General features: G+C 41.4%; 1 protein-coding gene across 1 annotated transcript; it reads right to left on the reverse strand.

Moving 5' to 3' along the window:
* Window positions 1–294: 294 nt before the first annotated feature.
* On the reverse strand, window positions 295–14,940 carry LOC125298352 (adhesion G protein-coupled receptor E3-like). The gene is made up of 17 exons (XM_048249054.1): window positions 14,837–14,940; window positions 13,960–13,998; window positions 13,526–13,855; window positions 12,931–13,173; window positions 11,865–12,170; window positions 11,748–11,776; window positions 10,468–10,533; window positions 10,185–10,335; window positions 9,982–10,095; window positions 9,538–9,722; window positions 7,566–7,724; window positions 7,201–7,407; window positions 6,760–6,992; window positions 6,595–6,661; window positions 2,442–2,533; window positions 987–1,149; window positions 295–810 (listed from the first exon to the last, which is right to left on the reverse strand). Exons 1-17 carry the CDS (start codon window positions 14,856–14,858, stop codon window positions 697–699), a joined length of 2,520 nt encoding a protein of 839 aa, XP_048105011.1. The 5' UTR covers window positions 14,859–14,940; the 3' UTR covers window positions 295–696.
* Window positions 14,941–15,426: the final 486 nt, after the last annotated feature.

The following is a 15,426-nucleotide window of genomic DNA, read 5'->3' on the forward strand; positions in this document are numbered from 1 at the left end:
GCACAGGCAAGACCAATACTTTTCGGACGAGAATACTTTTATTGGTATTATTTCCAAATAACTCAACAAAGAAACAGAGGTGAGTGGTCAACATATATTTTATTCAAACAGTGTTCTAATGTTTATCAATTATCAGAGTTTGAAGTATTTTAGCCTACTAAAATTAAATAAAAATATTTAAATAATATATAGCCCAGAGCCATATAAAGGTATAAGGCACTGATATAGCCTACAAAATAATAAAGATGTTACTGGTTTGCGTTAAATAAAATACATTATATAACAATAAAAACAACAATAATAATAGCATTTAAAAAAAAAACTAAGCTAGGCCTATACATAGCCTATTTATAGCCTACTACACATTTTAGTCGATTTTGAAATTCAAACAGATAAACAATCCCATATAGGCCTACATTTAAAGCAGGAACCAGGATCTTGATAAATGAATATGGACATGATAACGTAGCAGGTTTACTGAGGAGGTTAAAGACAGGCCTTTCAGATCTGGTAGCCTATAGATGGATTTTACGGCTGTTGTGTAAGCAAAGTATGAATCGTATTAATCGTTTCTGTATCACAAAATGGGATGCTGAGTACTGCATGGTTGATTGCAAAGCCCATGGAGAATCACACAGAATTTAATTGGTTGTCAAGTGAATCCATTGGGTTCCCTTAAGTCTTTGGTGGTCATTCTTAATGAGTTCCTGTTGTGACGTAGTCATTTAAGGCCAATGTGGTAGCAGTGGTAGACGGATCTTTCTCAGGTGGACTGAATTCCTGCCACCATTTTTTGTACTGACGCCGCACCTGGAAAGGGCAAGACAGCATGCTGTAGTTACACTCAAGTTCTTAGTTATCAATTAGTCCCATTAGTCACCTACTGACAATGCCAGGAGTTTAGCTTTTGAATGGCATGTAGGCTGTTTCAATAAGCGATAACCATGGATCTGGCACACAGTGGGACGAAGCAGATGTTAACTGACCTCATCATTCAGGAGACAGTGAACAAGAAAGATGAAAGTGCCTTGTTGTGAGGTGAGAATTATGAAGATAAATTCAAGGACTTTGCTCTTTGCTGTAAACATGCCAAGGATCCATGGGCAACCCAGGATGACAAACTGGGCCATGATTTTGAACAGTAGGACTCTGCAGTGGAGGGAAACATGCTTTTGTTAAGGTTCATCTGAAATACCTCAACAGATTTGACACAAGGTTTTGTGAATATTAAGAAGCCTATACATTTAGTGAAAAAATGTATGAGAGTATATTTATGTAACAGGGGATAATACAAGTCTTCCACATCCCCTGTCACTCGTGGTGTCCCCCAGGGTTCTGTTCTTGGGCCCCTCTTCCTTATATATATCCTGCCCTTTGGCACAGTCATCGGTAGACTTGGCCTTCAATTCCATTGCTACACCGATGACAATTATATCTCACATCCTCCCTCACTGACCCTCTTTCCAGTTTACTCACTGACTGCCTATCTGACTTAAGGCTATGGGTGCAAGATAACTTTCTAAAACTCAACACAGATAAAACCGAAATCCTTCTCATCAACCCCAAATCTCAACTGTCCAAATCTCATAGTCTCAGTCTGAACATTGATGGTCAAATCCTCATTCTTTGCATTCTTTCACCTCTGGAACATTGCCCGCCTTCGCCCCTTCCTTTCTACCACCGATGCACAAACTCTGGTCCACTCCTTCATTATGTCCTGTCTAGCCTACTGCAACTCCTTATTCATTGGCCTCCCCACTAAATCACTTCAAAGACTACAATATATTCAGAACTCTGCAGCCAGACTACTCACTCATACCAAGAGATCTGCTCACATCACCCCTATTCTTTCTCAGCATCACTGGTTACCGGTTCTGTCCCGAACCAAATTCAAAACTCAGTTTCAAAGCCCTCCATGACCTTGCTCCTCCTCTGCTTCTCTGTGACCTTCTGATCACTTACACTCCTTCCCACTCCCTTAGATCCTCTAACCAAAATCTTCTCTCTGTCCCGTGCACCAGACTCTCTACCTTGGGTGGCAGGTCTTTCAGCGCCATGGCCCCTAAGCTCTGGAATTCCTTCCCTCAATCCCTCCGTGACTGTCCCTCCTTTCCTTTCTTCAAAGCTCATCTCAAGACCTTTCTGTTTCAGGAACACTTTTCATCTTCCGCCACCTCATAGAAATGCCTGTTTTTGTGTGTGTGTGTTGTCTTGCTCTGTGTGTGCTCTGTTTGTGTTGACTTTGTAAGGTGACCTTGAGTCTGAGAAAGGCGCTATATAAATAAAACGTATTATTATTATTATTATTATTATTATTATTATTTATTATTAGTGATGGTGTTTGAGTATAGCTCCAGCTCTAGAAGTGTGAGTGGGAGTGTGTGTGTTTGTGAATGTGTGTGTCAGTGTGTATTGTATGCTATACACATATTTTATCTTACCTTGTGTATTTCACCTTAGACACATCACTGCGTGCCTCTTTTAGTGTGGACTGCAGAGTGACTATGATGGTGATAAAGAGTATGATGTTCCCCTGTTGAAAGAGACAAGCAGACAGTGGGTTCCGTTACATAATTTTCCCGGTGGGCCAACGCTAGCCTGGCTCCGCCCTCCTATGTACTTCCGCTCAATTTTCATTTCCCTTCAGTACGTTGTCTGGGTCTGCGGTATATTCGTGGGTTTTCTCCTGCAAAAATCTGCAGGTCCAATCAGCGAACAGAGGGAGTAGCTGAGAACGATGATGTTGAGGTTGTGCGTTAGTTTGAGCCAGACATACGTCACGACCAAACGTTAGCAATTGGTTATGGCAGATCCAGAGTGGCTCTGGGCAGATCCAATAGTTTTAAACTTTAACAGGGTACTCGCCTTCAAGGAAGTTAATGCTTGGCAATGGAAAGTGGCCAGACTCTCTGTACATTATGAAATGTATGAGTCTGGTAGGACCAGGCTAGGCCAACGCACCTTTTGGGCCGATAAAAAAAGGCTATATAATTAAATTTGTTTGGCCAACAATCGGCCCAAAAAGGTCAGTCAGTAGACCCGCTGGTGCACAAAAAAAGTCTTGCTGGGACAACTTTTGAAAGCTCTTTCTTGGGAGCGGGGGAGGGATGAGAGAGGTGCGCGTTTATGGGTGCGGGACAAATCGATGATTCACTGCACCCCCGCAAATTAAATATGTGCGTAAAATTAAATATGGGAATGATTAAAGTAGTGTTCATAACTATAGTTCAGCTGGATGTTCTGTTAGGCAGCATTAAAAAACGGGGTTTAAGCATAACTGACCGATAGCAGGCCTATAGCCTATATTGTTTACGTGGGTTCAATTTGTTCCTGCTGCTCATTGTCAAAACTCGAAATCGAAAGCATGACAGAGGAAGAGGGCACCAGACTAGGCCTACTTCAGTTGTTAGCCTACATTCAGAACCAAGAAACTTAAAATCTGACATCTGGAGTCTTTCTCAGGTGTGTGTGCTCCTTTCGTGAGACAGAAAGAAAAGCTGAATATGCTATCCCTCCTGCATGCGGGCTTTAGCGAGCGGGAGCGGGACATCATGTTACAGATCTTGGCGGTATGGGACTAAAATGACACATTAATGCGGGAGCGGGACAGAATATTGTGGGAGCGGGCGGGAGCGGGACAGAATATTGTGGGAGCGGGCGGGACGCGGGACTGGAAAGTCAGTCCCGCGCAGACCTCTAGCCTACACGTTGAAATTGTGACGGGCCGGTAGTGCCAATTGTGAAAAAAAAAAAACACTATGAAAGCTCTATGTCAGCAACAGGCTGAAGTTGGTTGAACGAGGAGATGTAAGCAAGCATACAGAGCAGAGGGACAGTGAGCAGCTGGTGGACAGCATAGCCTAGTTGAGGCTACATGATAACAAGAACTCAGTGATGGAGCACGTATGTCTGACATGCCATGCTGACAATGATGATTATGATGACTTATTGTGATAAGGTAGAGAGCAGTGTTGCCACAGTTACCTTGAAAAAGTAATCTGATTACTCCTTTAAAAAGTAACTTTTTACTGATTACTTGATTTTAAAAGTAACTAAGTTAGATTACAAGTTACTTTATTAGTTACTTTCAGCAGCTGCCGACAACACCCCCACCGCCTCAACATAAAAATGTTAACCAGTTTTGCCAATACTTACTATACTGGAAGTGCATTTTAACAGTAATGCCAACAATGTATAGCAGACATCCCAACCTAACCTACTTAGATACTGAAATGCAGATGTTTGTTCAATAATGTCTAGTCAGTACACCAAATAAATAAATTCAGGAATAAAGTGTGTTTCTTATGTAGCCCTTGCCACCATCTACTAAACCCCTCTTCTACTGCACTTTTTACCCCCCCCCCACTTTGCACAAATAGGCTGACACCAGACATAATTTCACTGCATTTCTTACTTCCAGTAACTATATGCATGTGACAATAAACTTCCTTGTATCCTTGTAAATAAGGAAGGCCTATTGATAGAAATTGTGATAGTAAAATATGTAGATTTTGGTAGTTTGGCCTTTTCATGTAGCCTTGGCAACTAGCCATCTAGTATAGGCCTGAGTAATATGCAAATGAAATTACACTTGTTAAACTCACCTCAACCAGTCTTTTGCAATCATTTAACCCGTCGTGAGCAGTGCTAAAGTCACTGTTACAAACAGTGCAGTGTGCAAGACTATTATGTTTTACTCTTATGAGACAATTGGGTACACTTTTGTGTAGTCTGATGTGAAATGGGTCTTAATGTTCCTTTTTGAGGGGCACTGACTCTGCCATGACGCTTGCCCTGTTCCTAGATAGCCTACACTAACTGAACTGATTAATTAAGTTCGGGAGAAAGGAGATATAAGCCCACGTGCACTGAAACTGATTGGTTGATTTAGCAAAACAGACCAGGATGCTCTCTGTCTTGCAGGCACACACGAACCAATCCCCTCTCTCTCCCTCTCCGTTGTGTGCGCGTTAAACTCAGATGCACACGTGATTTTAAGTCCGGTCTGGCTTGCGTGTTCTTGTTCGCTCTAGGTTCCGGGAGATTTTATGTAATTTGCGGGCATCAGGATATCAATATGTGGGAGACTCCCAAAAGCACAGAATGTACAATGTACCTTAATGTTGTCATGTTTAGCTGACACAAACTCAAAAAAATGACTGTATAGATAAAACCTGCATCTCCCTCCATTGTTGTTTACGTTTCTGTCGCTGCGTGGTTTTACACGTGAGTTGTCCTCATGCTGAAAAGGTTGGCATAGCCTCAGTGATTTGAGAATTAGTGTTTCTCAAACTTTTTCAGACCAAGGACCACTTAACCAATAAAAAAAAAAAAACTCATGGACCACCTAACTAAAAACAAACAAACAGTAGACCTACTTCAACAGTATATTACACTAGGCCTACTCACTGAACAATCTTACTTGCTTATTGTGTCAGAGGATTCATATGATTTAAACTAGCTTACATAGGCAGTTTAGATTTACATTCAAGTTGGTACAATAATTGCAAACAATCTATATTATATTTTACCATGTCTGCTCACGGACCACTTGGGATAGATTGTGGACCACCAGTGGTCCCCGGACCACACTTTGAGAAACACTGGCCTACATGACGTTAATCCCCGAGACAAGAAGAAAGCAAAGAATATATCTTTTTACTAAGGAAAACGACAAAAATAGTAACGCACAGTGACTTACATAAGTAACTTTAATATGATTAGTGGTTTGTAAATAGTAGCGCGTTAGATTACTTGTTACCGAAAAAAGTGGTCAAAATAGACTAACGCGTTACTGGCATCACTGGAGAGAGATTAGGTGATGATAACATAAAGTAAGGCTGTCGCCCACTGCCGTGATCACAATAACAAATAGCAACATAAGTTAATAAACATAAATTAATGATTTGCAAACCCGGACCGCAAAAGTGTGTCAAAAAACGATCAGTTTCCACCAGACACACAAAATTCAACATCGGCGGCATGAGTGGTTGGTCTCTCAAAGTAGAGCGTCAAAAGGGCTCTATCTAGGGTTCAGGAAGCAATGTATAGGTAGTATAACCTACAGGAATAAAGTGTGTTTTGTGTTGTTTCAGATGTCCCGGTGGTAACTGGTATAAATTGCAATAAGGTCTACCACAACATAGGTAATTTAGATTTACACATACAGTAATTTTATGGGTGCTGCTATCAATTCAGCATTGTACAGTATACCTAATTGTATTGAATAATTTGATAGCCTACTTTGAATTCTAGCAGAAACTCTTCTTTCATAATTGCATGTAGGCTATACTTGAATATGGAGATCATGTGCTCCATGGCTACCTCTGATCAGTCAGAGTGATAGCCAGAGAGGCCTACTTTTGTCCACTTTCAGTGCTCAACAATACTTATTTGAAAAGATATGCATACCGTATTTAAGGGTAATGCAGTGCTCGACTGATTTGAGGGCAGCTTGGGCCATATATTCCAGGGACGATTTTTTGCAGTCTGTCACTGGTTGCATCAAGTGTCCTTGTGTATTTACATCTCTTATCACTTTGTCATGTTATTACTTCAATGTTCAATGTTACATACATATTACTTCATACACACCGCAAGAATGAGGCAAACAGGACCAAGGAAACTCCAGATAAACCCATAGTCGGTCTTGAGCCAGCACCTATGGAGAACAAGACCAATAATTATTAATTATAAATAATTCATTTAATTTCACCTGTACAATCTATATCCAGTTGCTTCTGCCATTTCATTACTCACTGCTGACTTCCATATCCATCAGGCATCACCCCAGCAGACACGGCCACAATGACCAGTGGAACTCCGTAGCCAATCAGGAGCTTGTAACCCCAGTGTGGCCCTGCGCGGTCGTTGGGTTTGACCTGTCTGAGCTTCCTGACGGAGGAGAAGAGCAGCAGGGCCTCCATGGACATCCACACAAAGCAACACAGGTAGAGGAAGTGCAGCACACCTGAGAGGACCTTACACAGCACCTGTGGACACACAGAGACGGTGACTGGCGGTCCAGGAATCTATGTTTTGGACATCGACGAACATTCCCATAAGAAAGGGAAGAATCCAGGGGAAGAATTGGACTACAAAAGCAAGACAGTCAAGGTTTCTAAAATTATTTTGATTATAGGTAATCTGGATAACAGTACGGGAGTGTGACCAGCACTTATTATTGCAAACAATAACCACCTGGTGAGGTTTAATGAGGTGCAGGTAGTTCTGGGTGCGCAGAAACAGGAGATGAGCTAGCAGCAGGCAGATGCAGAGGTTGAGACGAGCGGCGTTGGTCACTCTGGGGTTAAACCGGCAGATGGCAAAGGTCACCACAGCCACGGTCAGGAACACCAACCCAATCGACACCAAGATGGTATGCAGCAACTCCAAGGTTGGATCGCTCTGAAAATTACATACCCGTAATAATGGTTGGTGGCGCAATTAAAACAAAGTAAAAAAAGTACTTATTTACATGTAAAGTTGTAGGCTATACCAGTGGAATACTTGAAGTTGAATGTTTCATGACTGAGACACCAGTAATATTTGTGTTGCATAAGAACCTTGGAAATCTCTGTCTGCATGATGAGAGCAAAGGTAGACAGGTGGACACAGGTGCACACAGTGTGTTCGGTGTTGGTTTGGCTGACTTGACATCCATCCTCTATCCATGAACTAATGTTCCAGTACACACAAGAGACCTCCCCAATTAGATCTGAGGGCTAGAAGAGTTGAGAGATGAGAGATGTGCTCATTTCACTAGAAAGCATGGACGTAGATTTGCGTGATGACCGAAGGACGTGTCCACACCAATGTCAAATTACGACTGAAATGTCTCCACCAATATTTAGGTTAAAACGGAAAAAAGCGGTCACATGCAGTACACAAAGGGTTAAATAATTTCCCACTTCAGTGCATGCTGTCTCCCAAAATATGTCTTAGAGACAGGTCTGTTGATTGGCTTAGCTTCCTGTATGCTGTCGATTCAAAGTTTTTGGCACACTTGGCTGCAAAGATCTTTCTTTGCTTGGCTGTCGTTTCAAGGATGTCGGGCAAGAAAAGTAGGACATCAGAAGCTATTTCAAGAAACAAAGTGTAAGTCGTAATATGATGTGCTTTTTCAAGGCATAGAAATGCCAGAAAACAGAAACGTTTTTTGGTACAAATTTAGTTGACAGTGTTATGTGTATAGCCCAGGGATTTGTGCACTGGTGGGTGAATTTTGTCAATTTACCAGCCACTGTGGCGGGTAAGATGGAGCTAGCATATGCTAGTATATACCCCAAATAGGCTATACAGTTAGATAGGTGGAATTTTCATAGGCCCTGATGGTTAAAAATAAGAAAGTGTGTCGTACGGTTCATGTAATGTGCAGTAGCCTCACTCGTGTTGATTTGAAGTTAGGCCTACCTACATACCAGTGAGCCGCAGCATGGTGCAGTGCTTCACTTTTTGACACTACAATAGTCACAGGAAGTGCGTCCAAATTCACCCATTCTTCTCTTCCTCAAGAAGTACTCATAGATGTCACATGAAAGAGCCTTTTCTCAGCTTTTAAACAGTGCTAGCTAGCTGCTAAATGTTGTGATAACGGTTCGCGAGGAAAATAACTTTTTATAATTTTTTTATACATTTTCAAGAGATTATTCTCTGCACTGATCTCCACATCCATCTCGGTGGAATATCTCACAAACTCTTCAGGGAACACATGACAAAGCATATATCAGAATAAACAGCAGACCTTACCGAACACAAAGTTGTAATGCATTCTCGTAAGTAATTAGCCAAGTGAAATAAATTAAAACTGAGCTGTGCTTACATCGCCTAGATATCTGTAAATATTAGAATCAGAGAATATACAGCTCATGGTTAAGAGTTTGTCAATGTAGCCTTAATGATTTATTTTCACAAAAAAGCTAAGCATGCATGCATTTAAGTTTTTTTAAACTGAGCTGTGCTTAAATTGGTCAATGCATGATTTCATAACAGACCAAATAGAATATCTGTAGATATCTGTAAATATTAAAATCAGATTATGTAGGCTAGACACTAGTATAGTTAGATCAAGTTGGACAGCTCACTCACCAAATGATTGTCTTAAAGGAGCCACACCACTTATTTTTTAAAGGAGACACACCTGTTTTGTTGCTACTGTGCATGGATGACAGGCCAATTTTCAGTTCTGTCCAACATTGGTGGTAGGTGTAGAGAAAGATTCAGCACATTGTAATCATATCCCAATAATGTTGATAACCGGGACTATTTAGGTTACTATAATCATGATATCACATTTTCACATTGTGTCTCTAGTGGTTGGTAAAAGAGTTGAGTGGCTATTGGGGGGGGGGGGGGGGGGGGGGTTAGTGGGTAGTGTCCCCAGCAAAGGTCAGACCAAACCTACGCCCTTGCTAGGAAGAAATGCAAGAATAATGGCACAGATTTTTTTGTAATTGCATCTTGACATTTCATGAGTTAACATGTCAGATTAAGTTGATATTCTTTCCTTACGATTTTTTACATGAAACAAACCCTCACCCCTTTGATGTGTTGGAAGGTGATGTTGATTGGACTTGGCAGTGTCTTGTTCTGGGTTTTCGGTAAAATGACTGACACCACTTTTGACAACATGGTCTTAGTTGTGTCATTTTCTGTTTTGAAGAGGCTGGCGTGAAGGACATCCTGCATATTTTTGTAGGACATCAATACCACAGATGCTGAACCTAGAAGACGTAAGGTAAGGAAAATGTGTGCCAGTTTTGTAAGAGACAAAGCAAAGCATGAGTGTACCATGTGGAGGTTCCATGTGGAGGCTGTGGCTAAACACACAGAGACCCCACAGTATGGAGGAGCCTGGAATCTCAGGCTTTCATTTTATAAATGTTCTCTTAAAGTGATGGCTGTAAGAGAAATACTTGAGAGAACAGGTCTGGACATAACTGCCAGTTACTTCAACTGGACCTGTGATTGACAGGAGCGTACCATTGTTATTCTGGGCGATTCCCAGGAGGTCAATGTCCAGAAGGACGTCAGAAGACATCAGCTGAGTGTGTGCAGTTAGAGAGGCATTTGTTCCAACACTCACAATCTGTAACTCTGTAACCAAACAAAAGTCAGTCGCACAGTCCCATTATTGCCTATCAGTGTCTGAAGGGAGTGAGACATCGGGTCCGTCACTGGCATACCTGTGTTATTTGTTGTAATTGTTTTGTTGGTGAGACCGGTTTGCATCAGTCTAGATGCCAGCCACTCAGCAGATTGAACCACAGCTCCTCCAAATGATGTCAGATTCGGTTGGTTAATGTCCAGTAAATAATCCAGTGCTTTGGTCAATACCTGTGAGTAACAGAACAACAAAAAGGAAAATCCCACACTATGAAAACATGCTATGAAACAGCACCATGACAATGTTAAGTAACTGTGAAACAAGCAGGGATAGGCTGACACAGCCCTGACCGTGAGACTCACCCTCTCAGGTAGCACTAATGTGTTCTTTTTCAGTTCACCCAGAAAACGGAGCTTACACTTCACATCCTACAACACCAGTTACAACAAAAGCTGTGAAATGATTACAATATACAGCATATCCTAGTTTACCATTTTACATTAAAGCTGCAGTTGGCAAGTCTGACAGATTGAGGGGACTTAGCCAACATTTTGAATGTTTACAACTCTTATGCTCGAACCCCACTACCACCGAGCACCCTCTCATCGAGTTTGTGCTCATCAGTGCGCACCAGACTGCACCAGACTGTGATTGACAGTCAGATCTCACACAGCCCTGCTCTGATTGGACCAGAAGAACCGGGAGCTGTGGATTTTTGCAAAACAAATAACAGGCTCTAGGTGGAGATAGAAGTGTGTTTAAGTGTGTTTTTTTTTTCTAAAATCGGCTGATTTATGTTGTTCTGTCGGAGCATAGTGTCGGTTTCAGTGAATATGATCAAACAAATCTTGCCAACTGCAGCTTTAATATTCTTGGTATCAGTAGTATAGCCTAATTAGTTTACTGAACATGTAGGCTAATTCTCTGACTTTTGTAACCAATTTCTCGTTATTGATTGAGTAACATTACAGTTGTCATAGTTGATGACCAACAAATTGTGTAATATCAATAGCTTACAGAATGTTACTCAATACTGTATATGGTGAAACTGAAACTAAATCAACACAAAGGTGAGAACAATGTTTTTCTATTTGTTCATAGATCATATCTGAAAACTAAATCCCATGTTTTTTTCAGTGGGTGCATCTGGTCAAGAGCATTCTGTATATCCTTTCTGTACAAATTTGGTGGCCACAGGTTTTTTTCACAGCTTTCAATGGTCATGGTCAATGACCAACAAATTGTGTAATATCAGGAAATACAGTCGCTTACAGAAATGTTACTCAATTGAAACTGGAACTAAATCAACACAATGGTGAGAACATTGTTTTTCTTTTTGTTCACAAATCATTTTTGAAAACTAAATTCCATGAGAAGTAGGCTATATCCTTTATGTACAAATTTACACAGACTGCTACTTAAAACAAATCTAGAAGAGGATACACTAGAATACCAAAATAGAACATCTGAATTGGTGTTGAGGGCATGTACCACTTGGCATAATTACTTGAAGGTTGTAAACTAGAAACACAAAATGTGTACCAACAGCAGTGGTCATTAGTCATTTCAGCAGTCGTTATTAGAATTCTGGAAATTTGAATAACCAAAATATTATGGCCGTAGAAATGTTTTTCCAGCTTACCTTGCATTCTACCATGGTAGTAATCAACCCTAAAAACAGAGATATTTGATTTCAGTCACTGCCTCAACTCAATTCATGTTTCAGAACTGATTTAGAAAACATTTTATCGCAACTTACCCGAACAGACAGCCCCAGCGTCTCGGTGATGTCCACAGTTATGGGTTCCCAGACGTTGATGACCACAGCTCATCAGAGTCGACTCATTTCCAGTGCATAACATGTCATCCAGCCAGATCTGCCCTGATCCCTCTCCAAAATGAGCATCCTTTGGTGCTTCAATGGCCTCCCCACAGCCCAGCTCTTTACAGACCACTTTAGCGTCCGTCATGTCCCAGAAGTCATGACACACGGTTCCCCATTCTCTGTTGTGGAAAACCTCCACTCTGCCAGCGCATCGATTAGGCCCATTCACCAGCCTGACGGCTATACGACAGAATCATATGAACACCATTCAACACACACAACACTGGTCCTTAAAATGGCCTCAGAAGAGTCATGACGAACAGATAGAAAGGGCAACAGAGAGTTGCCATGAGGGTGCACATGTGTACACAGTCTGCATGTGCATGTGTACACAGTCTACTGAATGTGGAAATTAGCCCTTCACAATACCAAATGAAGATGTGCATACTGAAAAGGGATGAGGAAGAGGTAGGCAGAGAGACGTGTTATACAGGAAGAGCATACCAACACTGTATATTAATTAAAGGAAGCAGCAAGTGCACCAAACTGCCCCAATAGCATCAACACTCATCACAGTGATATTTTTACAGCACTACAAGAAATTAAGCATATGACAACTGAATCAATACTTCCCATTAAAGTTCCCATTGATGTAGACTAAGGTTTTCAAGACCAGTAATATGACCGTACAACTAATTTTCTTCACAATTAAACAGCAACTACTTCAATAGCTACCTTCCTGTTGCATAAAAAGGAGGAGAAGCCATGAAAATAAACTGGTTTACAGACATCTCATTCTCATTCTCATCAGCGATTTCAGGCCCAAAAAAGACCCAAACATAAATTATCACATACATCTAATCTTTCCTAACGAGGGAGTAGCGAGCTGGCTCTCTGTTTTGTTTGAACATCAACAGAAGTGACGTTAGCCGCTGATACAACCTTTAACAAATGAGGAAGCGCAATGACAGTAGATCAGGGGCAGTGTGTCATCACCTACCTGAACAGACAACCTCAGCAGCACCTTCACCAAGTCCACAATCATAAATCCTCCCTCTCTGGACTGAGTTGACCACCTCAAGGGCATAGCCACAGCCCAGCTTCTGGCAAACCGCTTCAGCATCAGTCATATTCCAGTGATGATCACACACAGGGCCCCACTGTCCATCACGATAAACCTCCACTCGGCCAGCACAGCGGTCAGACCCGTTTATCAGCCTCATATCAGCTGAATTAGAGGTGTCTGAATATGGGGAGAGGGCTCATATGTTAGAAGTGGCAACCGCTGAATTCACAACCGTTATATTACTTATTTACAGAGCAACAGAACAGGGAGTGTTTTAGATTGATATCAGGGTTGTGCACAATTCAAATTGCAATTCTGCTTCCTGATTGCTACCTCAATTGAAATGCAAGTGAAATTCAAGAATTGAATTGGAATTTAAGAGCCAGTTTCAATTCAATTCTGTAATTTTGCACAAGCCTGATATATACGCTGAACTTAAGGCCAGATCCAGACCATAGTTTTTTAGTGAAATAATAAGAATGTTAGATTTTGGTTTGAATAAAGTTAGAAGCCATCCATGTTCACTTACTTAAGCAGACAACGCCCGCGTTGGACCGTTCACAGATAGATGCACGGTGGTTACCCCAAGGCCAGTGGCCGCAGTTCTTCACTGAGGACTCCTTTCCATCACAGTCAACATTGTCAAGCCAAATATGCTGAGAGGTTTTTCGATCATGTTTTTCGGTCCAACGGAGTCTCCCACATCCAAGCTCTTTGCAAACCACCTCAGCACTGTCGGTCTTCCAGGCTTTGCCACCACATATGGTACCCCACTGACCGTCATGAAGAACCTCAACTATTCCAGCACAACGATGCGTCCCATTTATGAGCCTAATGTTTGCCAAGGCTGGAGACACTGCTGGGGGTGCAAGAGATGGAGATTACATGGATGACATAAACTAAAGCTTTTCATTTCCATATTTCACTGTGTTCATATTTGTAGAAGGGTTACTACATCTTTACCTAATAAAAAAGCGAAGGGCAGACCACATCTTAGGTTCACTGCATTGGAAAAGTACAACATAAATACAAGTCATATCCCATCAACAATGCATAATGCATACCTGCATAATAAATTACAGTAATTGAAAAATGAGAGGTATATTCAGTATCGATTGCCAAACACAGACCAGAACATTTTCAAATTTCACTTTCACAGTCACTTCTGAGCATAATGAAACATCATTATTTATATTTGTAGATCAACATCTTTGCCGCAAAGTAAATCTTCTGGGTGTGTATTCTTCACACGAATAACCAACACGACAACATCAACTCAACTTCTCAGTTAATTTCCAGAAATGTCTTGGCAGAAGGCCAAGAAGAGAGCATTTATGCTTACCATTGAAAAAAAGAGGACATGAAACCTAATTGTCAGAAACCTAGTTGTCAGCACACCAAAATACCAAAGTTTGTAGTCACAAGCAGGCAAGAATATCATACATACGTCTTCATCAATAACAAGAACACACACATAACAGCACTACTACTACTAACCAATCAATCATAATCAATTTTCCTCTCCATAAGGCCCAACATGTTCATTGATTGTGGATTCTGAATTATCTGAGAGGTTGGTCATAACAACTGTGGGGGAAATGGCCAGTATCCTTGCCTAATCAAGTCATCTGACTAATCAAGTTCTTGCAATGTCGGTCATTTCTTTTTCTCAAAAGTTCAACAGCTTCTCAAACAGCTTTCTCAAAAGTTCAACGGCATTGGAAATAGTCAGTTTGTTGTTCTGAGTACAGCTTAGAGTCTTGAATACAGTTTGAATTTGTCTGCCATCATAAATATAGACCTGATAATAGCAGAAGTATGGTAGTATATAGTAACCCACCTGGAAGGTAGATATATTCCATGCTGAATCTTTCCTCGGACTAAGACGCAGCATGAGACCTTTGTCTTGGATTTCCAGTGGTCAAGACAGCCTGTTCACTGTGCTCTCACTAACTGGTCTTGGTATGATTGCTTAGCTCATGACAGCTCTCATGTGAGGCGGGGCGAATAAAAAGAGAGAGCATCCGAGAGAAAAGAGGAAGCCAATGTGTAGACAGCGTTTGTCGGTATTTAGCCAGTGTGTGCAGTGTTTGCTGGTATTTGTCCAGTGTGTGTGCAGTGTTTGTGGGTATTTGCCCAGTGTGTGTGCAGTGTTTGTTGGTATTTGTCCAGTGTGTGTGCAGCATTTGTTGGTATTTGTCCAGTGTGTGTGCAGCGTTTGTTGGTATTTGTCTAGTGTGTGTGCAGTGTTTGTTGGTATTTGTCCAGTGTGTGTGTGTGCAGTGTTTGTTGGTATTTAGCCAGTGTACAGTGTTTGTTGGTATTTAGCCAGTGTGTGTGCAGTCGGTATTTGTTGGTAGAGAACCCATCATGAGTGTGAAGGGGGGTGGGTCTGGGATGCCAGATAACACTGTTGAGTCTTCTGGAAGT

Source organism: Alosa alosa, chromosome 7, assembly GCF_017589495.1.
Source record: "Alosa alosa isolate M-15738 ecotype Scorff River chromosome 7, AALO_Geno_1.1, whole genome shotgun sequence".
NCBI lineage: Eukaryota > Metazoa > Chordata > Actinopteri > Clupeiformes > Clupeidae > Alosa > Alosa alosa.

Bases quoted from the DNA above. Each gene is read 5' to 3' on its own strand.
- LOC125298352 (XM_048249054.1), bottom strand. From the start codon at position 14,858: ATGGAATATATCTACCTTCCAG. The intron at 13,856-13,959 runs GTAAAGATGTAG...TTGCACCCCCAG, and splicing joins GCCCTTCGCTTTTTTATTAG to CAGTGTCTCCAGCCTTGGCA. The intron at 2,534-6,594 runs GTGTGTATGAAG...CTCTTTCAACAG, and splicing joins CTGTTTGCCTCATTCTTGCG to GGGAACATCATACTCTTTAT.